This window comes from Glycine soja, chromosome 6 (assembly GCF_004193775.1).
Source record: "Glycine soja cultivar W05 chromosome 6, ASM419377v2, whole genome shotgun sequence".
In the NCBI taxonomy this organism is placed as follows: Eukaryota; Viridiplantae; Streptophyta; class Magnoliopsida; order Fabales; family Fabaceae; genus Glycine; species Glycine soja.
Window position 1 is genome coordinate 16,653,791 of NC_041007.1, and position 23,895 is coordinate 16,677,685.

Consider the following 23,895-nt stretch of genomic DNA (forward strand, 5'->3'; position numbering starts at 1 on the left):
TCGTTCCATAAGGCGAAAAATATTTAATTCCTTATATAAAGTATATAAAATTAGAAAGCTCATGTCACGTGTATTAACGCTATTACTTTAAGGAATAGCACCCAACAGCTACATTGAACTTTAGGATTATTCTTTTTAGAAAAATTTAGGATACAAATTGAGGTGGAAAAAATTACTTTTTATCACCATAATTATTTTTTTAGAAAAAAATATTAATTCTGTTGTTGATTTATTAAAAACCTTATATTTTTTAATAAAAAAATATAACTATATTTTTTCATTCATAAAATTTAAAATGAGAATCTTGTGTCAGAGGATTGAGCCAATTAGTTGTTGGTAATTGAGGTGCAAGGAATGATAACTCGATTGGTATTTTTAATTGTCGATTTATTATTACTTAATTCCCAAGGGGCCATTTTCTTTTTTCTTTTAATTTATTTTCTCCACTAAACTACTTCTCTTTCACACACTTTTCCTCTCTCTCTATATCTATCTTCTCTTCTCTTCTTTGTTCCGCCGGAGAAGTCAGAACCCACCGGCGTCACCATACGATAAAACCCAAACACTTAAGAGAGAAAGAGAAACTCACTGACGTTGATGCTCTAGAAACTTCACTATGGGAAACTGCAACGTGTGCGCGAAAGCTGACGTGGTAGAAGATAGCAATAACAACAGGAACAAGAAGTCTAATGAAACGAACCGCGCTAGGAAGAAAGAGCCGAAACCATTCACGGACGAACCGGCCCGGTCGACGGCGGCTCCGATCCGGGTCCTGAAGGACGTGATTCCCATGAGCCACCGGACGCGCATAAGCGACAAGTACATACTGGGCCGGGAACTGGGCCGGGGCGAGTTCGGAATCACCTACCTCTGCACGGACCGGGAGACCAAGGAAGCCCTTGCCTGCAAGTCGATCTCGAAGCGGAAGCTCCGGACTGCCGTGGACATCGACGACGTGCGGCGCGAGGTCGCCATCATGTCCACGCTGCCGGAGCACCCCAACGTCGTGAAGCTGAAGGCGACTTACGAGGACAACGAGAACGTCCACCTCGTCATGGAGCTCTGCGAAGGGGGAGAGCTCTTCGACCGGATTGTCGCCAGGGGACACTACAGCGAGCGCGCCGCCGCCGCCGTGGCGCGCACCATCGCCGAGGTTGTTAGGATGTGCCACAGCAATGGCGTCATGCATAGGGACCTCAAGCCTGAGAATTTCCTCTTCGCAAATAAGAAAGAGAATTCTGCTCTCAAGGCCATCGATTTCGGCCTCTCCGTCTTCTTCAAGCCAGGTGGGAAAGACAATTTTGTTCCGAGTCGAGTAAGACGACGGCTTTAATTTCTCTTATAAGGAATGTTAGTCGCATTCTCTCTTCCTCCAGTTACAATTTATGGGAAATCATTAGCAGGTTTTGTTTCTCATATATAAATCATGAGAAGCAAAGCTTGCCAAAAATTGTAATTTCCAATAAATTCTATCCAATCACTTTTTCCATCTTGGAAAAAGAGTGGAAAAAGAGTGTAAGAAAGAGAGAGTATCCTACCATTTCTCTTTTATTTTTTTTTTAAAAAAATAAACTTTTTTTGGGTTTCTTTTTAGGGGAGAGGTTTTCAGAGATTGTTGGGAGTCCTTACTACATGGCGCCGGAGGTTTTGAAGCGGAATTACGGGCCGGAGGTTGATGTGTGGAGTGCTGGGGTGATTCTTTATATTTTGTTGTGTGGGGTTCCTCCGTTCTGGGCAGGTAAGGGTTTGTGTTTTTTGTTTTTTTGGTTTTTTATGGGTTTGGTTGTGTTTTAGATTTGATTTTGGATGTGGCAGAGACTGAGCAAGGTGTGGCTTTGGCGATCTTGAGGGGTGTGATTGACTTCAAGAGGGAACCTTGGCCGCAAATATCGGAGAGTGCCAAGAGCCTTGTGCGGCGAATGTTGGAGCCGGATCCTAAAAACCGCTTGACAGCTGAACAGGTGCTTGGTAAGTCAGTCATTCACTGTACTGTCTACTCACTAGGTAGCAAGATGTTGGATTTTGTAACAAGGGAAATTTTGTTATAGCTTTTTTTTTATTGTTTTTCCTTCTATAGAATTATACCACTATATGTTCATCTTTCTGTTGATTGTGGTTTCATGGAATTGGATTTAATGTAGAAGTATGATAAGTTAGTTTGTTTCAAATTTTAGTATGTTTTGTAGGCTCTCAATAAATTATCTGACAGTATCAATATTTTTTTTTTGTACATCAGTACTGATATCTGTAAGGGATGCCACATAAACATTAGTTTCCTTCTTTGTGCCAGATTATTGCATCTTGAGTGTAATAGGACTTGAAATGTGTGGACGAAATTTGTCCGCAGAAATCCCCGTAAAACGAAGGGAATATAAGAAAATAAGTTAAATTCCTTAAAATCTTTGTTATGCATGGCTCTGTTCCAGAATAGGTAGCTATAATGCTTGAGGAAATATTTTTCTGTGGTGGGATTTGTGGGTGAAGTGTAGGATTGATTGTTAGGTGTAATACAATTAGGGGTAGCTTGGTTGAGTAGGTGGAAACTGGGAAGGTGGGGAATTTGGAATGAAAACCACTTCACACTTTCTTGGTATGACTATAATACTAGAAGGTGGAAACTAAAATATTCATTTTTCTGATAAGTAAATAGGCTGTCTCATGGGCTTCAATATCAGAATATTGCAACAGTTTGAAATGGCTGTGCTCATCATGTTTCTTTGCTTTAAAAGGAATATTCTCATCCTCACCCAGATCCTTTGCCCATTTTCCCCTTCTCCTCAAAAAGGAAAAGAAATATTTAAATATTTAAATCCTTATGGCATGGATTGGGAGACAGGACTTTATACATCAGGTCTATGTTATGAAGAAAGTCATGTGAATATTCACCATCTTTAATTATGTTTACAGAACATCCCTGGCTGCAAAATGCAAAGAAAGCTCCAAATGTTCCATTAGGAGATATTGTCAGGTCAAGGCTTAAGCAGTTTTCTGTGATGAATAGATTCAAAAAGAAAGCTCTGCGGGTTAGCATCTATTGTGGCTTATGCTGGATTTTTTACTCAAATCTTTGTGTGATTGAAATAGTAAGTTGAAAAGCTGGTGGTGATTTAGGTTTCTTTGAATGAATGATACAGGTAATTGCAGATCATTTATCTGTTGAAGAGGTAGAAATAATCAAAGATATGTTTACATTGATGGATACTGACAAAGATGGCAGAGTAACGTTTGAGGAACTAAAGGCTGGGTTGAGGAAGGTTGGTTCACAATTGGCTGAGCCAGAGATAAAGATGCTGATGGAAGTGGTAAATTTCTATAATTTTATATCATTTATAATTTATAATGTAATTACTTCGAATAATATCAGTTCTTTGATCATCACCATGTTATGACTTAAGTCAATCTGATGGAGCTCTTGGAAGCATTTTTCTGCTGCAATAAGGATTCTTTTCCTCTCGTGTATACTCCATTATTACATATGAATGTGGCATATGCATGACAAATGAGACTTGTCTTGCTATTTTGGATGCTCTGTTGAGTAAACATCATATAATAATATTAGATGCCACATTTAACCCAATTGTGTGGTGTCTAAATCTACTTATAGGGACCTTTGGTTTATGGTAATATTTGGTTATTATTAATTAGTATAAAAAAAGTGATGCTAAAGGTTATAGTATAAATTATGAATATCACCTTTTGTTGTGGTAATATTTGCCTATTTGGTACATCACCTTTTTTGTCTCTCTTGTGGAGATTGTTTTAGGCATTGCTAGAGGAAAGTGGCACCAGTTTATTAAAATCACTTCCTACTTTTGTATATATATATTTTTTTGGTGGCCAATTCCTACTTTTGTATATATATTTTTTTGGTGGCCAATTCCTACTTTTGTATAAAGCTAGCGGAACACTCTTAATTTTATTTGAAGTGAGATTCATATATCTAAAAGGCAAATAAATTGAATTGCCGTGCATACCCTGATCTTGGACTTGGCAACTGTATTTTTAACACAAATTTCTGATTCAAGAATGGTTTCCTACTTTCCTTTGTTTTGAATTGCATAGGCTGATGTTGATGGGAATGGAGTACTTGACTATGGAGAGTTTGTAGCTGTTACAATTCACTTGCAAAAAATGGAGAATGATGAGCATTTCCACAAAGCATTCAAGTTTTTTGACAAAGATGGGAATGGGTATATTGAGTTACGTGAGCTAGAGGAAGCATTAGCAGATGAGTCAGGAGAAACTGATGCTGATGTATTGAATGACATCATGCGTGAAGTTGACACTGACAAGGTTTGACTTTTGTGCTAATTACTTCTTGTTTACTTATTGAGTTTTCCATTATGCAGATTCTTAGTATATTTGCGCAAAGTGTGAAATTTCAGTGAAAATTACAATTATTTGCTGCCTCTCATGTTACTTGCCTTTACCATTTTATGTTCATGTCCTGCATGCTTCTTTACCTGTCATTCCAATCTTTTTCGATTTTCTGTTTTCACTTCACAGGATGGTCGCATCAGTTATGAGGAGTTTGTGGCGATGATGAAAACTGGAACTGACTGGAGGAAAGCATCTAGGCAATATTCAAGGGAGAGATTCAAGAGTTTGAGCCTAAATTTGATGAAAGATGGCTCGCTTCAGCTTCATGATGAAATTACTGGTCAAGCTGTGGTGGTTTGAGTGTAAAGTAATTTCTTTCTGTAACCTCATGCCATGCGCTCACTCAGTTACTCATTTTTCTTGCACCACCTATTGTGCTTGAAATATCGTTTGCGGAATCTCTCCAAGGAAGCAAGTTTTGGGCAGGTTTGAGTTTTAGTGTTTGAAGCATTCTAATGATCTTGAGTTGGAGTTGGAGTTGGAGTTGGAGTTGGAGTTGGTTATCTTAGGTTTCTTAGTTGGGTTGGATGTTAGATGCCTGAAGCTTGCGTTGGAGGATTGCAATTGCATACTATAAAGAGGGTTCATTGTTCATAGCTTGTCACCAAAAAGTGTGGGGCACATGCTACAGCTACATACCCGAAAAAAGTTACATATTCTTTGTATATTTGTGTTATGTTTGATAATTCCATTGGTAAATGTGATTTTTCTAACTTGTGTGCAGAAAACCAGTTATAGGATTTTTCTCATTGGCGACACGAACTTCTGAGAAAGTTTATAGAAAGTCTAGGTATCTGCTAGTTAAAGCAATTTAATTTGTCTGAAAATGTAGCTATCTTAAGCCCTCATTTTTTCATTTCCCCCACTTGTTTATACATTATCCTTTGCCCCTATTTATGAACTTTATGGTTAATTTGAATGAGGTAGAAACATTATCTGAAACAGCTCTAAATTGTAAATACATTGGTTTGTTGTTGTGTCCGGCATTTGCTAAATTGCAAATCAAACTTGTGTGAAGTGTTCGCAATCTCTCACTATAGTCATTTGGAAGTAAAGATACGTAAATTCATTATCAGTGTTACGATTACCAAAATTCCATCCTTATGTTTAGTTCATTTATGCATTTCACGTTTGACCTCAAATGAAATGTTTTCTGAAGTCAGAATGAGTTTGTGATGAGTCATAATATCTCTTCTATACTATAAATTGATAATGGTAATGTTTACATCTCAATAGTTTTAAAATAGAACTTGCCTAAAATAAAATAAAGATTTAATAAATGGTCCAAGCCCAACTCATTTTAACATGTACTATCAAATGGACCCCTAGTTATAATTATAATTTCTTAATAACTTAATCAAAATTACTGAAAACCCAACTCATTTTAACTCATTTTTTACGGCTTTTTCTCATATGTTATCAAATAAGTTAGTCAAGAAGAAAGATAATGAATAATAATAATTGCTAGTATTCATGACAGGATCTCACACTATTCGACATAATGGAGTAATTCCCAAGTGTGTCGATCGTTTTTTTTTTTTTGTCTTTTATGCATTAGTTATTTTGATTAGTTTTACATTTTTTTTATTAACCAAAAAATTTGTTTTATTGTTCAATAAACAAGTTTATTAACTAGTTTTTAGTTTTTTAAAAATCACTATAACGTTTTTTAAAATACTAGTTTCTAATTTTTTATATTTATTTTTCTTATTTATCTCTAAAATATTTATTCAATTTTCTTATTATCTTTTTTAAATATTATTTATCTCATTTTATATTTTTTAGTTACTTTAACTGTTAATCTTAGCGAACACTTATAATTTAATAAGCTAATTTAAAAACTACTAGCTTTATTGAACATGGTCATTGTATGTCTTTGTCTCCATATTCTTCTCGCACATATCATGACTATGTTTGACAAGACATTTCAGTTAGTTTTTAGCTTTTTTTACGGTCTGGAAAATTCATTTGACTGTTTGGTAAACAAGTTTTTTTTTAGTAGCTTTTAGTATTTTTTTTAAATGCTTCTTAAAGTAACTTTTTTAAAATGCTAGCTTCTAGTTTTTTATATTTTCTTTCACTTTTATCCTCAATATATTTATTCATTTTTCTTGTTACTTTTCAAGAATAAATTATGGTATTATTATTTTTCTATCATTTTACACTTTTCAACTACTTCAACAACTAATTTTACCAAATACTTCAATTTAATAAGTTAACTTTTTAGCTTTCAGCGATCAACTAGTTTTTTAATTTTCAACTGACTTTCAAGTTGATTTTGCCAAACATAACCTATATCTTTTCTAGAAAAATACAACCATATTTGAGATATAGTCACGTTAAATAGCTTTAAAAAAACTAAATTTAAATATAAATACTTTTTCATATCACATTTTTTAAAGGAATTTCATATCACATCTTAAACTCTAATAAAGTAGGATAACAATATTTCTATATCTCATTCTCTTACAATTCACTTTCACCCCAAATTCTCTCTTTTTCTCTCTACATTTTTCATCACATTATCACTATGTTTAGCAACTCATTTAAGTTATCTTCTAGTTTTTTTATTAGCAAAAAAACTTATTTTATTACTTAGTAAACAAACTTTTGTAAGTAGTTTGTAGTTGTTTTTTAGTTGCTTCTAACATTTTTTGAAATGCTATTACTTCAAGTAGAGTTTTTTAAAACGTCAACTTCTAGCTTTTTATATTTTATTTTTATTTTTACCCTTAAAATATTTATTCAATTTTTTTATTATCCTTTTTAAGTGTCATTTTATATTTTCCCGTTACTTCAACGACTAGTTATACAAAACACTTATGATGTATAAGTTAGCTTAAAAGCTTTCAACTACCCGTTAGTTTTTCAGCTAATTTTGCCGAACATGGTTCGCTTTAGCTATGACTCTGTTAGACAAAACTAGCTAAAAAAAGTTAGCTGGAAGCTGAAAAGCTAACTAGAAGCTGAAAAACTAACTTATTAAATTATAACTGTTTAATAAAATTAATTGTTAAAGTTACTGAAAAGGGTAAAATGATAGAAAAATAACATAATCATGATTTATTTTAAATAAGTAACAAGGAAAATGAATAAATATATTGAGAATAAAAGTTGAAGAAAATATATAAAACTAGAATCTTACATTTTAAAAAATGTTACTTCAAATAACATTTTAAAAAACGTTAAAAATTACTAAAAAAATTGTTTATCAAGGAGTCAAACAAATTTTCTAACTAGTAAAAAAAGTTTAAGTTAACTGAAATATACCTTGTCAAGCATAGGTCATGTTCAACAAGACATTTCACCTAACTTCTAGTTTTTTTTATTAACTGAAAAAACTTTTTAAATAATGCAACCTTAACTTTGATCTATTAACTATTTATGCTCAACCATTTGATTTAAAGAATCCAATATAGTTCATACATAAGATTTACAAAAAACATGAGAAAATTCTCCCATGAAATCGGTTAAAACTAAGAAGTTTTAGTTGAATTTTTTTGTTTATTAAAATCAATTTCCTTCCAAAGCACATTCTTCCCTTCTACGAAAGTCCCACGGGTCTCTGACCTGACACTAGGGGTGAGCATGGATTTGATTTTTAAGAATCCAATCTATATTCAATTCATATCTACTTAAATGGATTAGATCTTAAATCTATAACTATATTTTTTTAAAAACAATTTGGATTCAAGATCTAATTCATTTAAGTGGATATGGATTTGGTCATATCTATTTAAATGTTATAAAGTTTTTTTTTACAAATTTTAGTAATTAAATGCTAAAAAGTGAAAACTTAGCACCTGTTCATTTAAGAGTTATTTTCAACTAATCTTGGCTAAGACTTTTTTTTTATCGATCTTGGTAAGGGTATTTTTGGCCTACCTTAACCAAGGCAATTTTGGCTAACATAAGCTCAAACATTTTTAGACCGACATCAATCAGGACTATTTTTCGACTGATGTCGATTAGTGCAATTTCAGTCGACGTTGGTCAAGGATGTTTTTGGTTGATCTTAGGTAGGGTTATTTTTTTGTTGAGATCGACTAAGGTTTTTAGTCAATATCGGTTGATGATATTTTTTTGCCGACCTCGACTAAGGGTTTTTTGATCAGCATCGACCGTGATTAGTTTTTGGCCAACGTTGGTTAGGGTTTTTGTGAGAAACATCGGTAAGGTTTCTTTTTGTTGATGCTGGTTGTTGATATTTGTTAGCTAACATCAATCAGGACTATTTTTTTGGTCAACATTTGCTAGGTTTTTTTGCTGAAGCTGGTTGAAACTATTTTTTTGTTGGCATCAGCTAGGTTTGTTGGCCAACATCGACCATGACTATTTCTTTTAGTCGGGTTGGCTAGGGATATTTTTTGTTGACATCAACTAGGATTTTTTCTATCAACGTCAATTGAGGGAATATTTTGGTCGACATCAGCTAGGTTTTTTTGTTGATGTCGGTCGATGACGTTTTTCGGGTAATGTCGGCCAAAAAAATCACAGTCAATGTCGGCAAAAAAATAGTCTTGTATGGCATCGACCAAAAAAACTTTAGATGACATCGAGCAAAAAATAGTCTCGATCAACATTGGCCGAAAAAACCGTTACCAATGTCAACCAAAAATTAGTCTTAACATCTTAAAAACATCATCAGTTGACATTGCCCAAAATAACTCTAAACGATATCAACTAAAAAACTACTTCTACCAAAGTTGACCAAAAAGACCTTACTATCATCGTCCAACAAATTGTATTAGATTTAAAAATTCAAACAAATATTCAATTCATATCCAATTAATTGGATTGATTTTAAAATCCAAAAAAATGAATTTGAATATGAAATCAGATCATTTAAATGGATTTAAAGTGAATCAGATTAGATTGATTTTATATATTTAATTTTTTTGGCACAACACGGCCGACACAATCAACCAAAAGCACAAAAACAAGAAAGAAAGATTATAAATACATTGTCTTTTTTTAGAGGAACGTGGTTTTTTTAGAAGAAGATAAATATATTATTTAATACATTCTTTAAACATATTTTTTTATTCCTCAAAAAAAACATATTTTTATTAACTAAAATACGTTAAAAATCATAAAATTTTATAAATTTCATTTATTATTTAACGAGTCTCATAATTCATAATTTTTAATTTTTAATAAATTTTACTCCCTCCATTCTATTTTATAAGAATTTTAAAGTTTTGATACAAATATTATAAAATAAATTATTATTTTAGATTTCATAAAAAAAATTACTTTTTGGTTCCTGAAAGTTAATTTTTTTTCCTATAACTTTATTTTTTTTAATTTTAGTCAGTTTTTGTTTTTTCAATTTTAGTTCTTGTAAGTTTTTTTGTTCATTTTTTAGTCTATATAAGTTTTTATTTGTTCAATTTTAGTCCATTTAAAATTTTATTTTTTTTCTTTTATGGTCCTTTTAATTTTAAGTTCATGCTTAAACTAATCAAAATTAAAAAAACATAAATTTATAGGGACTAATAAAAAAAAATTATAAGAACCAAAATTAAAAATATGCATCTTACATGAACTAAAATGAGAAAAATAAACTTACATGGCCTAAAAATAAAAATAAAAAATATTAACTTACAAATACCATAAACATATTTAAATCAAAAATATTATACAACTTTTCAATATAGTCTTTATCTCTCCAATTAATCTAAAAGTAACTCCATATGTAATTTTTTAATGGACACGGTCTATTATATATGCATTTAATAGTATTTCCCGTCATAGCATGAAGTGTTGGAAAATGACATCAATGGATTTTATTTACAAACTTCTTACCAAAATGGGTCTCTTTTCAAACATAGTCCGGAGTGAGTCTTTTATTTTAGGGGTTTCGCTATTAAGATTGGCGAAACATGCATATCGCGGGCATGTGGATTTCGCCACCACCATTGGCGAAACCCACTGTGCATGCAGCATTCATCCCATCCATCACATGGCCATGCATGCATCCATCCCCCATAGGTTCAGCTAGTAGAACTGGCGAAATAGGCATGGTTGATTTTTATTTTAATGGAAAAAAATTAGACGGAAAAAATTAAATACAATTGTAAGATTGTAGTTAAATTAGGGATGATTGATTTTAATGGAAAAAAATTAGACATGGTTGATTTTAACGGGAAAAAATTAAACGGAAAAAATTAAATACGATTGTAATTTATTGTAGTTAAATTACGGATGGTTAATTTTAATGGAAAAAATTAGGCATGGTTGATTTTAACGAAAAAAAAATTAGGCATGGTTGATTTTACGGTCTGGAAAATTCATTTGACTGTTTGGTAAACAAGTTTTTTTTTAGTAGCTTTTAGTATTTTTTTTAAATGCTTCTTAAAGTAACTTTTTTAAAATGCTAGCTTCTAATTTTTTATATTTTCTTTCACTTTTATCCTCGATATATTTATTCATTTTCCTTGTTACTTTTCAAAAATAAATTATGGTATTATTATTTTTCTATCATTTTACACTTTTCAGCTACTTCAACAACTAATTTTATCAAATACTTCAATTTAATAAGTTAACTTTTTAGCTTTCAGCGACCAATTAGTTTTTCAGTTTTCAACTGACTTTCAAGTTGATTTTGCCAAACATAACCTATATCTTTTCTAGGAAAATGCAATCATATTTGAGATATAGTCACGTTAAATAGCTTTAAAAAAACTAAATTTAAATATAAATAATTTTTCATATCACATTTTTTAAAGGAATTTCATATCACATCTTAAACTCTAATAAAGTAGGATAACAATATTTCTATATCTCATTCTCTTACAATTCACTTTCACCTCAAATTTTCTCTTTTTCTCTCTACATTTTTCATCACATATTATCACTATGTTTAGCAACTCATTTAAGTTATCTTCTAGTTTTTTTATTAGCAAAAAAACTTATTTTACTGTTTAGTAAACAAACTTTTGTAACTAGTTTGTAGTTGTTTTTTAGTTGCTTCTAACATTTTTTGAAATGCTACTACTTCAAGTAGAGTTGTTTGAAACGTCAACTTCTAGCTTTTATATTTTATTTTTATTTTTACCCTTAAAATATTTATTCAATTTTTTTATTATCCTTTTTAAGTGTCATTTTATATTTTCCCGTTACTTCAACGACTAGTTATACAAAACTCTTATGATGTATAAGTTAACTTAAAAGCTTTCAACAACCCGTTAGTTTTTCAGCTAATTTTGCCCAACATGATTCTCTTTAGCTATGACTCTGTTAGACAAAACTAGCTAAAAAAAGTTAGCTGAAAGCTGGAATGCTAACTAGAAGCTGAAAAACTAATTTATTAAATTATAACTGTTTAGTAAAATTAATTGTTAAAGTTACTAAAAAGTGTAAAATGATAGAAAAATAACATAATCACGATTTATTTTAAATAAGTAACAAGGAAAATGAATAAATATATTGAAGATAAAAGTTGAAGAAAATATATAAAACTAGAATCTTACATTTTAAAAAATGTTACTTCAAATAACATTTTTAAAAATGCTAGAAATTACTAAAAAATTTGTTTACCAAGGAGTCAAACAAATTTTCTAACTAGTAAAAAAAGTTAAAGTTAACTGGAATATACCTTGTCAAACATAGGTTATGTTCAACAAGACATTTCACCCAACTTCTAGTTTTTTTTATTAACTGAAAAAACTTTTTAAATAATGCAACCTTAACTTTGATCTATTAACTATTTATGCTCAACCATTTGATTTAAAGAATCCAATATAGTTCATACATAAAACTTACAAAAAACATGAGAAAATTCTCCCATGAAATTGGTTAAAACTAAGAAGTTTTAGTTGAATTTTTTTGTTCATTAAAATCGATTTCCTTCCAAAGCACATTCTTCCCTTCTACGAAAGTCCCACAGGCCTCTGACCCGACACTAGGGGTGACAAGGATTTGATTTTTAAGAATCCAATCTATATTCAATTCATATCTACTTAAATGGATTAGATCTTAAATCTATAACTATATTTTTTAAAAAAACAATTTGGATTCAAGATCCAATTCATTTAAGTGGATATGGATTTGGTCATATCCACTTAAATGCTATAAAGTTTTTTTTATTACAAATTTTAGTAATTAAATGCTAAAAAGTGAAAACTTAGCACCAGTTCATTTAAGAATTATTTTAAACTAATCTTAGCTAAGACTTTTATTATCGATATTGGTAAGGGTATTTTCGGCCTACCTTAACCAAAGCAATTTTGGCTGACATTAGCTCAAACATTTTTAGACCGACATCAATTAGGATTATTTTTCGACTGATGTCGATTAGTGCAATTTCAGTCGACGTTGGTCAAGGTGTTTTTGGTCGATCTTAGGTAGGGTTATTTTTTGGTTGAGATCGACTAAGGTTTTTAGTCAATATCGGTTGATGATATTTTTTTGCCGACCTCGACTAAGGGATTTTCGATCAGCATCGTCCGTGATTAGTTTTTGGCCAATGTTGGTTAGGGTTTTTGTGACAAACATCAGTAAGGTTTCTTTTTGTTGATGTTGGTCGTTGATATTTTTTTGCTAACATAAGTCAAAACTATATTTTTTATCAACATTGGCTAGGTTTTTTTTGCTGAAGCTGGTTGAAACTATTTTTTTGTTGGCGTTAGCTAGGTTTGTTAGCCAACATCAACCATGACTATTTCTTTTAGCCGGGTTGGCTAGGGATATTTTTTATTGACATCAACTAGGATTTTTTCTATCAACGTCAATTGAGGGAATATTTTGGTCGACATCAGCTAAATTTTTTTGTTGATGTCGGTCGATGACGTTTTTCGGGTAATGTTGGCCAAAAAAATCACAGTCAATGTCGGCAAAAAAATAGTCTCGTATGGCATCGACCAAAAAAACGTTAGATGACATCGGGCAAAAAATAGTCCCAATCAACGTTGGCTGAAAAAACCGTTACCAATGTCAACCAAAAATTAGTCTCAATTGATAACAGCTTAAAAACATCATCAGTTGACGTTGCCCAAAATAACTCTAAACAATATCGACTAAAAAAATTACTTCTACCAAAGTTAGCCAAAAAGACCTAACTATCATCGTCCAACAAATTGTATTAGATTTAAAAATCCAAACAAATATTCAATTCATATCCAATTAATTGGATTGAATTTAAAATCCAAAAAAATGAATTTGAATATGAAATCAGATCATTTAAATGGATTTAAAGTGAATCAGATTGGATTGATTTTATATATTTAAATTTTTTTGTACAACACTACCGACACAATCAACCAAAAGCACAAAAACAAGAGAGAAAGATTATAAATACATTGTCTTTTTTTTTAGAGGAACGTGGTTTTTTTAGAAGAAGATAAATATATTGTTTAATACATTCTTTAAACATATTTTTTTACTCCTCGAAAAAAAACATATTTTTATTAACTAAAATACGTTAAAAATCATAAAATTTTATAAATTTCATTTATTATTTAACGAGTCTCATAATTCATAATTTTTAATAAATTTTACTCCCTCCATTCTATTTTATAAGAATTTTAAAGTTTTGATACAAATATTATAAAATAAATTATTATTTTAGATTTCATAAAAAAAGTTACTTTTTGGTTCCTGAAAGTTAATTTTTTTTCCTATAACTTTATTTTTTTTAATTTTAGTCAGTTTTTATTTTTTCAATTTTAGTTTTTGTAAGTTTTTTTGTTCATTTTTTAGTCTATATAAGTTTTTATTTGTTCAATTTTAGTCCATTTAAAATTTTATTTTTTTTCTTTTATAGTCCTTTTAATTTTAAGTTCATGCTTACACTAATCAAAATTAAAAAAACATAAATTTATAGGGACTAATAATAAAAAAAATTATAAGAACCAAAATTAAAAATATGCATCTTACATGAACTAAAATGTGAAAAATAAACTTACATGTCCTAAAAATAAAAAAAAATATTAACTTACAAATACCAAAAACATATTTAAATCAAAAATATTATACAACTTTTCAATATAGTCTTTATCTCTCCAATTAATCTATAACTATTATAAAAAAAAATAACTCCATATATAATTTTTTTTAATGGACACAGTCTACTATATATGTCTTTAATAGTATTTTCGGTCATAGCATGAAGTGCTGCAAAATGACGTTAATGGGTTTTATTTTCAAACTTTTTATCAAAAGGGGTCTCTTTTCAAACATAGTCCGGGGTGGGTCTTTTATTTTAGGGGTTTCGCTATTAAGATTGGCGAAACATGCATATCGCCAAGCATTCACGCGCATGTGGATTTCGCCACCACCATTGGCGAAACCCACTGTGCATGCACCATTTATCTCACGCACCATTTATCCCACACACCAACTGGCGAAATAGGCATGGTTGATTTTTTATTTTAATGGAAACAATTAGATGAAATAGACGAAAAAATTAAATATGATTGTAATTTATTGTAGTTAAATTAGGGATGATTGATTTTAACGGAAAAAAATTAGACATGATTGATTTTAACGGAAGAAATTAAATATGATTGTAATTGATTGTAGTTAAATTAGGGATGATTGATTTTAACGGAAAAAATTAGGCATGTTGATTTTAACGGAAAAAAATTAGACAGGAAAAATTAAATACGATTGTAATTGATTGTAGTTAAAATCAATTACAATCATATTTAATTTTTTTCTATCTAATTTTTTTCCGTTAAAATCAACATGCCTAATTTTTTTTCATTAAAATCAATCATCCCTAATTTAACTACAATCAATTGCAATCGTATTTAATTTTTTCCATTTAATTTTTTTTCTGCTAAAATCAATCATGCCTAATTTTTTTCCATTAAAATCAATCATCCCTAATTTAACTACAATCTTACAATTGTGTTTAATTTTTTCCGTCTAATTTTTTTCCATTAAAATAAAAAATCAATCATGCATATTTCGGCAATTCTACTGGTGGAACCTATGGGGGATGGATGCATGCATGACCATGTGATGGATGGGATGAACAGTGCTTGCATGCAAAGTGGGTTTCGCCAATGGTGGTGGCGAAACCCACATGCCCGTGAATGTTTTTTGCTTTTTTTGTGCATAAACAATGATGTCGCAAGATGTTTTGCAATTGGAGTTGACGATATGCATGTTTTGTCAATCTTAATAGTGAAACTCCTAAGATAAAAGACCCCTTCAAAATATGTTTGAAAATGAACTCCTTTTAGTAAAAAGTTTGTAAATAAACCAAGAAGTGCCTTGTCTTGGCCCTAGTTACAAGAATGGAAAAAAGAATATTACTAAGAGTATTTGATGAAAAAATATTCAATATTATATTTTTTAAGAGATTTAATATTATACTACTTTATTAGTCTTATAAAACGACAATTAATTTGAAATGATTTTGTTTTTACTAAATGGGTAAAAGGTCATATAAACTGAAATAGAGGAAATAATAAAAATACTAATAAAGAATGTATTATAGACTGTGTTGTGATTTGTGAACGGTCTTGAAAGTTGAAACGCAGATAGATAGATAGATGATAGATGCATCGCACCCCAGTTGGCCTTGTTTGCGCTGCACGTCGAAATTTAAAAAATAAAAAATTGGAATAGCCCAAAAACAGAAACTAACCCGGCTAGCTCATAATGGCAGAGGGACCCGCATATGATTACGATTTCTGATTCTGATTTCATAATTATTTATTTTCCTCCTCCAATCTTCCTTCAGCCCTCCAAATCCTAACCGTCAATTCCATTTCCAACGCCGCACCGGAAGTCATGGGCATGGACTACTACAACATACTCAAAGTGAATCGCAACGCCAGCGACGACGATTTGAAGAAAGCCTACAAGAGACTCGCGCGTATATGGCACCCTGACAAGAACCCCGTCAACAAGACCGAAGCCGAGGCCAAATTCAAACGAATCTCCGAAGCCTACGACGTTCTCAGCGACCCGCAGAAGCGTCAGATCTACGATCTCTACGGCGAGGAGGCGTTGAAATCGGGGCAGTTTCCCCCACCCCCGCAGTCCTCGTCCTCGTCGTCCTCGCGCGCCTTCCACCACCACCACCACCACCACCGCCAGAACAACAACCCTCCCCCGGCCTCGGCCTCGTCGTTCCGATTCAACCCGCGCGACGCCGACGACATCTACGCCGAGTTTTTCGGCCCGGACGACATCGGCGCCGGTGCCTCGTCCCGCCGAGGCGGCGGCCCGGACGCCTTCTTCCGGACCTCCAACGGCGGAGGCGCCGCGTTCAGCGCCTCCGCCGCTGCAGGACGGAAGGCCGCCGCGGTGGAGAACGCGCTCCCGTGCAGCTTGGAGGACCTCTACAAAGGAGTCAAGAAGAAGATGAAGATTTCCAGGAACGTCTACGACGCTTTTGGGTAAAGAGATTCTAACCCTTATCTTAACCTAATTTGATTTAATGTGCTTGTTTTGAATTGTTTTGTGGGTTATCCTTCACTTAATAAGCTATTGTGTGCGTCAAATGGTTGGTTAATTAGTCTTGTGTTTGGTTGAAACTGATTTTCAACTGAGGGTGAAAATAAAGTACATTGAAATTGAAGAAGATGAAGATTTCAAGGAACTTCTACAATGGTTTTGGGTAAAAGAGATTCTAATTCTTAACCTAACTTGACGTAATGTGTTTGTTTTGTGAATTATTCTTCGGTTAATGACCTATTGTGTGTGTTAAATGGTTGGTGTGTTTAGTTGGTCTAAAGGTGTGTTTAGTTGAAACTAATTTTCAACTGAGGGTGAAAATAAAGTACATGGAAATTGAAAAGGGTTACTTTTTAAATGCAAATTCCCCACCTACTAGATCAATTGTGTGTGTACGCACGCGTTTACAATGAAGGATTCCCTTAGCTGAATGTTCTAGAGTTCTAGTTGCAAATTTCAAATTCTCTTTGTGATATCGAAGTCATTAGCCTTTAGGTTAGTGTTTACCTACTAAACTTTGATTCCCTTAACCTTTGACTGAACAGCTTTATGTTTGATTGTTCTGGAAGTCTAAATCTTTGACTGGCTAGGTAATATGACTTCGTGGTTTTTTCTTTCCTTTTTCCTCTGTTGTTTTTGGCGGTATTCACTTTTTCCCCTTATGTAGATTGCTTGTCTATGCTTGGTAGTTGGGTCATTTATCATCTATATTTTAGTGGAAAGATATGACAGAGTATTTTGAATTCCATAGTGGATCCATGCATTGTCAATCTTGGAAGAGCAAATCTGCCATTGTGAATCCATACATTGTCCATTTTGGAAGAGCAAATTTTCCTAGTTAGTAGAAATTTTTCTTGGGCCACTTTTTTAACAATGGAAAATAATTTCTGACCGCCTCTTAAATGTTTCTAGTCTACAAATAGAAGGATATTGTTCATAAGTATTAAGTATAACGCTTCCCAGAAACTTTGTTATGCTTTTGACCTTATGGACACAATAAATTATTGTGAAAGGTAATGCCAATGCAGTAAGATATGCATTTTATGTTTGTCAGTAAGAGGCAGCTAATGACTGCCATGCACATTGCACAGTTTGCACTTGCTTCAGCTGGACCTAGTTAACATAGTTCTTAATTATATTAAGACTATCTGCTATCAGGAGTCAGAACTGCCGTAGTATTTGGCAAGTGTATTGATTGAGACAAATACATGTCATTACTTTGCAGTTGTCTTGATTATAAACTGTTGGATTATGCTGATAAAAAAAAAACTGTTGGATTAATTACTCATCTAGTTCCTATAGTTAGAAAAACTGTCTCTTTTAATCCCGATACTAACAATGTTAATGGCGGATGGCGGTTCATGGCAGAAAGTCAAAAATCCGCCATAAAAATATGGCGGATAGCGTAGCGGAAAATGACAGACGTTATGACGGACAAAAAAAAAATAAAAATATACGTATAAATATAAATAAAAAATTAAAAAAAATAATGGATTGCATTCAAATAACAAAAAAAAAACAAAAAACAGGTGTCAAAAATAAAAAAGGGTGTCAAATAGAAAAAGGAAAAAAAAAGCTACCCTCATAAAAAATGAGTGTCAAACAGAAAAAAGAAAAAGCCCTCAGCCCAGGAAAAAAAACAGACAATTCTCAAATGCCTAGACTTTCTTCCTTCTTTGTTTAAGAGGCCAGTTTGCCGTCGCCGTCGCGCACCAGAGCATTGCCGTCGACGTGCGTCATGCGGCGGTCGCGTGCGTCGATCGTCAGTCTCTTGCGTGCGTTGTCTGCTGGTCTCTTGCCGTGGCGCTCGAGAACATCGTCTGTGATTGTCGTGTGCGTCGCCGGCGCCCGCACCGCCGTTCGTCGCGCTGGAGACTGCTGCTGGTCACACCGCTGAAGAGGAGAAACTCGGGTATGGTTGGCTCGGGTCAGCCCAACCCCTGTCGCGAACGTTTTTTAAAATAAAAAATCCGTTATTCCGCCATTCATGCGATTCCACCATGACCGCCATGACTATGGCGACCGTCATAGCGTCGCCATAAGCAACCCGCAATGCCATCGCTATTTGGTGGCGTTTTTCCAAAATTCTGCGACGCCATTCCGCCATGGCCGCTTTTTATAACACTGGATACTAAAAGTATTTTATTTAGTACCTACACGTATCACTTTTAATCTCTACAAATATCATTTAAATCCCTTTTAGTCCCTATGACGAGGAGTAAAAGGGATTAAAAATGGTATGTGTAGAGACTAAAATGAGATATTTTTAAGTATAGAGACTAAAATGAAAAGTTTTTGTAATTATGGAGATCAAATGAGTAATTGGACCTAATTTGTTGCCTTTGTGATCACATATATATAATAAGTTTTACGCTTCCACACTAAGATTTCAAAAACAATTTCATCACCTTCCATTTTCACCGCCCTTGCTTTTGCCTATCCTTGTGTAAGATAATTCGTAAAGGTGTGGAATCTAACGGTTTATATACATCATTCATATGATTTGAAGATTAACTCTAAACATAATTTAGTGTGTCTAATTTTAAATTTTCTATCAATTATGATTTTTGGTCTCTTATGTTTATCATAGAGAAGTAATTTTAGAATGTTTGAATTTTGATGGCATAAGTAAGCACAGTTGAAATAATGTTCAATTTCAGAATGTTTAAATTTTGATGGCCTACTTGTGTTGTAAATTAAATATTTTACGTAATTGTTTCCTTCAGAACTTATATGTATGGAACATTCCTTTTGATACCATACACCAACTCTAGGATGCTTAATGACTTCTAGAACTTGCCTTTGTCAAGTAAAGTAAGTAAGATTAAGGTCGTTTGCCTTTGTCTCTATTTTGGAAGAATGGAATTGAAGAAATGAAACGGCCAAGTAATGAGTGGTAAACAAAGTAGCATAATAATCAAATAGGATATGTAAAAAAAAATGCTCCTTCAATTCCTTTTCTTTTAACTATTGAATTAGTGAAAGAAAAGTCGTAAAAAGAAAAAATAATGATCATCGAATCTTATCGATGATATGAAATTGCACCGATTCCTTCATGTATCGTACGATTCCAAGTTATTTGAGATTTGTCTCATGATACAAGTCAATAGCTAGCTGAATGATATGATTCTAATAACTGTAGTTTAGACTTTACACTTTGATCTATTTCCATTTACTATTGTTTTTTTGTTCAAATCAGTTCCGAATTAGTGGATGCTGTCAAAGGTAGTGGTGATGCCATACACAAAAAGGAAGAGACTCATAGAATTGCAGAGGCAAATAGAGCTTTTGCACATTTTCATTAATTCATGAACGGGATCTATATAGACAGACCCATATAGAGAGTATTTTGAAAATTGTAATCTGACAATTAATCTATTACCCTATTACTTCCAAGAAACGGGGAAAGATTTGCCTTGTTTGGTACTTACACCATAAATATCTTTTTAGGAAAAATTCTGCTTTGGTTCTTTTACATCTGAGAAGTGGATATTTGTGTTTTTTGACAATATTTGACACATGCAATTCCATTTCAGCAAATGTGGGGATGTGGAGGAGATTTTGACTATCGAGATAAAACCTGGCTGGAAGAAAGGAACAAAAATTACCTTCCCAGAGAAAGGTAACCGTGAGCCTGGTGTCATCCCAGCAGATCTCATTTTTGTGATAGATGAGAAGCCGCATGCTCTTTATAGAAGGGATGGTAATGATTTGGTGATCAACCAAGAGATAACCCTTCTTGAGGCCCTTACTGGTAAAACGTTGGATCTCACCACCTTGGACGGAAGGAGTCTCATGATCCCATTGACAGATATTGTCAAACCTGGTGCTGAGGTTGTTGTCCCTAATGAAGGAATGCCTATATCAAAAGAGCCTGGGATGAAGGGGAATTTGAGAGTTAAGCTTGACGTCAAGTATCCTTCAAGGCTAACTCCAGAGCAGAAGTCTGATCTGAGGAGAGTTTTAGGTGGAATCTCATGAATGTTTAAGTTTGCTGTTTGGTATCACTAGTGAATGCACGTTGTAAATATATCATGTGCATACTGTTGATGCATATGTGAATAACAGGAATACTCCACGGGTGAAACTGAGTATAAAGAGCTAACATACGATGTGCCCATAATTTAGCATTTGGACTTTTTTGCAGGGTAGGAAACATAAACGACTGTTTGGAAAGCGTCAATCTTAGTGAAACAGATAGATAGGTAATTCAGCTGAGTTTCCATCATTTTGCATCAACTTGTTTTGTCTTTTGGTTAAAGTCGTGAAGATTACTAGTTTTGAGATAGGTTCACAACGAGTCATGCTGATACCATGAAAATTGTATATATTGATTGTTTTTTTATTGGAGGTTCCTTTATTTATATGCTGTTCTTCTAAAATTTGAAGTACGACTCAAGATACATTACATCCCTTGAATATGTAGGAACCCTTTATGTATGATTTTTTCGTCACCTGAAACTCTTAATTTTACCAAAGTGTATTTAAATTTCTTTCCAAATCAGATACTAGAAGTTGTAAATTGTGCTTCGTCGGCGAATGATAGGCACGAAGTGTATTTTGCTTTATCAAATATGATTGATGTGTGACTTTGATTCTACAATAATTTTTGTTCGAATTTAATTCCTTAATTTGTTTCTTTAATCTTTAAATTGTTATTGGTTTTACTCATAATCAGAGGTTCAACACTAATTTGAGATAGAAAAATGATTTAAAAGGTTTAAAAGAGTAAAAAAATGATGAAATTGAAAGATTTTGCAGTACAATTTTTTTGCATTTGTATAGGCATAGTTTTCTCTAATATATTATGAAAATTCAGATATTTCATATTCATATTGGAAAACTTCGGAGTGTCGTCATTGGACTTAATAGTACCTCGCTCGTTGGTGTTTAATGCTCAAATGTCATTCATACCCATGCTTAGGTTTATATGTTGCAAAAATTAGAGTTATTTAGAGCGATAAAATACATTGTTCAATGAAGCTGAACTTTTATTAGCGTCTAAACGTTTGAAATTAATTTAAATGAACTGTATGAATGCACTTTTCTCACTTTAAATGGATATATATATCGTGAACCATCTATAAACTGACAGTAAGAAAAATACTACCGAAGTTAATGAATTTAAAATGCATTTATCTAATTGATGTAGCATTTTAAAATTACTTGTGATATTCTTGAAAAATACCAAGGAGTAGTTAAGTTTTCTGTGCGGGATATTACGTGCGGCTAGGGATGAAAATGGATAAGATTTAGGTAAGATCTTAATATGTTTTCATATTGGAATTTTAAAATAATATTCATATCTAATTTCATACTCTTGTGAATAGCAATTTTAATTCTCATTTTCATATATACTACTAGATACATATATATTCATACCTTACTTCCACCCGCAACTCATACTTATATAATGTTAATAAAACATATATTAATTAGAAAAGTTACTACAAGTAAATTAAAAATTTACTCTAAAATAATTCAAACATAACATTAAAACCATTCATGCATAATACTAATTTTGAACCTACATACATGCACATATATATATATATATATATATATATATATATATATATATATATATATATATATATATATATATATATATATATATATATATATATATATCATCAAGACTAATATAAGTGGTTTTATCATAAATTTTAATTTTATTTCAAGATTATTCATGACATTAAATGGTTAAGAGGTGATTACTTTTTCAAGATAATTTTTTTAATCAACGAGTATACAATATTTTGTTGATAGCTAAAAGTGCACTCATTTTCATGGAAAAATAAGTGTATATCATTGATAGACCTCATAATTAGTTAGGGGTAAAAAGAAATTTTTACAATAAAATAGTCTTATGTTTCTTATAGTTAGGACCAAAAAAATATTGTATTTATTTCTTATATATAGAACCAAATTAAGCTACTATTAAAAACAAGCAAACATAATATTGATTTGTCGAAACATAAGTTATAAATAAATATTACAAATATAATCATCCATTACAAAGATAAGTCATTAAATGGGTGCAAATCTACCCTATTAACTAAAGTATCAAACAACACAATATCATTCACAATGTAATATCAATCTTAAAATAACTTGTAAACAAATTCATAAATTAATACATAAAAAAATAAACAATAGTTCAATATTCTTAAATAAAATATAAAACAAATTTAATATATATAATATATGTTGAATTAAAATTCACTATTCTATGTTAGACTGTGATTATTAGACATGAAATTAGGAAAACATGTTTTTTATAAAAAAAAATATATGTTAAATAACATATATCAATACATTAATATTTAATATATACGATATATACATGTGCAGGATCAGATGGGTGGGTACAATAATACCCATTCCTGCAAAAAATTACAAGTAAATACCTACCTTCATCTTTAATAAACATGTAATTATTCTCCTCATTTGCAGATACTTTTAAAGATATTCATAGAATTTGGGTTCACTGTGTCATCTCTAAGTATGTAGGTTTATGATTTTTTATTTTAAAAAAAAACTAGTTTATGTAGTAAAAATATACAACACATTGGGTGAGAATTTTATTTCTTCTTTTTTGCTCCAAGCAAGAATTCATGCAATTTTGGGCATGCGGTAGTGATTAAGGCCTTGTCTAAGTAACAGTTTTAAGATTCAAATTTGACAGTTAACCCTATAAGTAAAGCTTACTACATTTTGTAATTTACTTTCATTGTGAATCATCACTACTTGGTAGGTTAGAGGTTAATTTGCACTTTGCTTTTACTTTTAAAATGCTATATCCATTCTTCTTTTATTTTAATATAAAATTTTTACTATCATTAATACTCTCTATACCCAAAATATCTTATTACGTTGTTTAATCATTATTCTGGAAAATAATTTCGAAATTTTGCTTTAATTTTTTAGTCCTAAAAATTAATTTTTGTAATGTAAAATAGCCTTTGAAAAATTATTTTTGAAATAAAAATAAATTTTCAAAAACTACTTTGTAGAATTCTGCTTTAGATTTTGTGTCTCAGAATTCTACTTTCCAGAATAATGATTAAACAACGTAATAAGATATCCATAAATCACAAA

At 31.8% G+C, this 23,895-nt stretch overlaps 2 protein-coding genes across 2 annotated transcripts; both read left to right on the top strand.

Annotated features, from left to right (window-relative positions):
- The first annotated feature begins 438 nt into the window (after positions 1–438).
- LOC114416511 (calcium-dependent protein kinase 10-like) lies at positions 439–5,397 on the top strand. The gene is made up of 7 exons (XM_028381399.1): positions 439–1,286; positions 1,595–1,738; positions 1,816–1,968; positions 2,908–3,023; positions 3,135–3,302; positions 4,063–4,293; positions 4,507–5,397. The coding sequence occupies exons 1-7, from the start codon at positions 617–619 to the stop codon at positions 4,678–4,680; spliced, it is 1,656 nt and encodes a 551-aa protein (XP_028237200.1). The 5' UTR covers positions 439–616; the 3' UTR covers positions 4,681–5,397.
- Positions 5,398–15,769: 10,372 nt separating this feature from the next.
- On the top strand, positions 15,770–21,160 carry LOC114416512 (dnaJ homolog subfamily B member 1-like). The gene is made up of 2 exons (XM_028381400.1): positions 15,770–16,736; positions 20,331–21,160. Exons 1-2 carry the CDS (start codon positions 16,126–16,128, stop codon positions 20,773–20,775), a joined length of 1,056 nt encoding a protein of 351 aa, XP_028237201.1. The 5' UTR covers positions 15,770–16,125; the 3' UTR covers positions 20,776–21,160.
- The last annotated feature ends 2,735 nt before the right edge of the window (positions 21,161–23,895 follow it).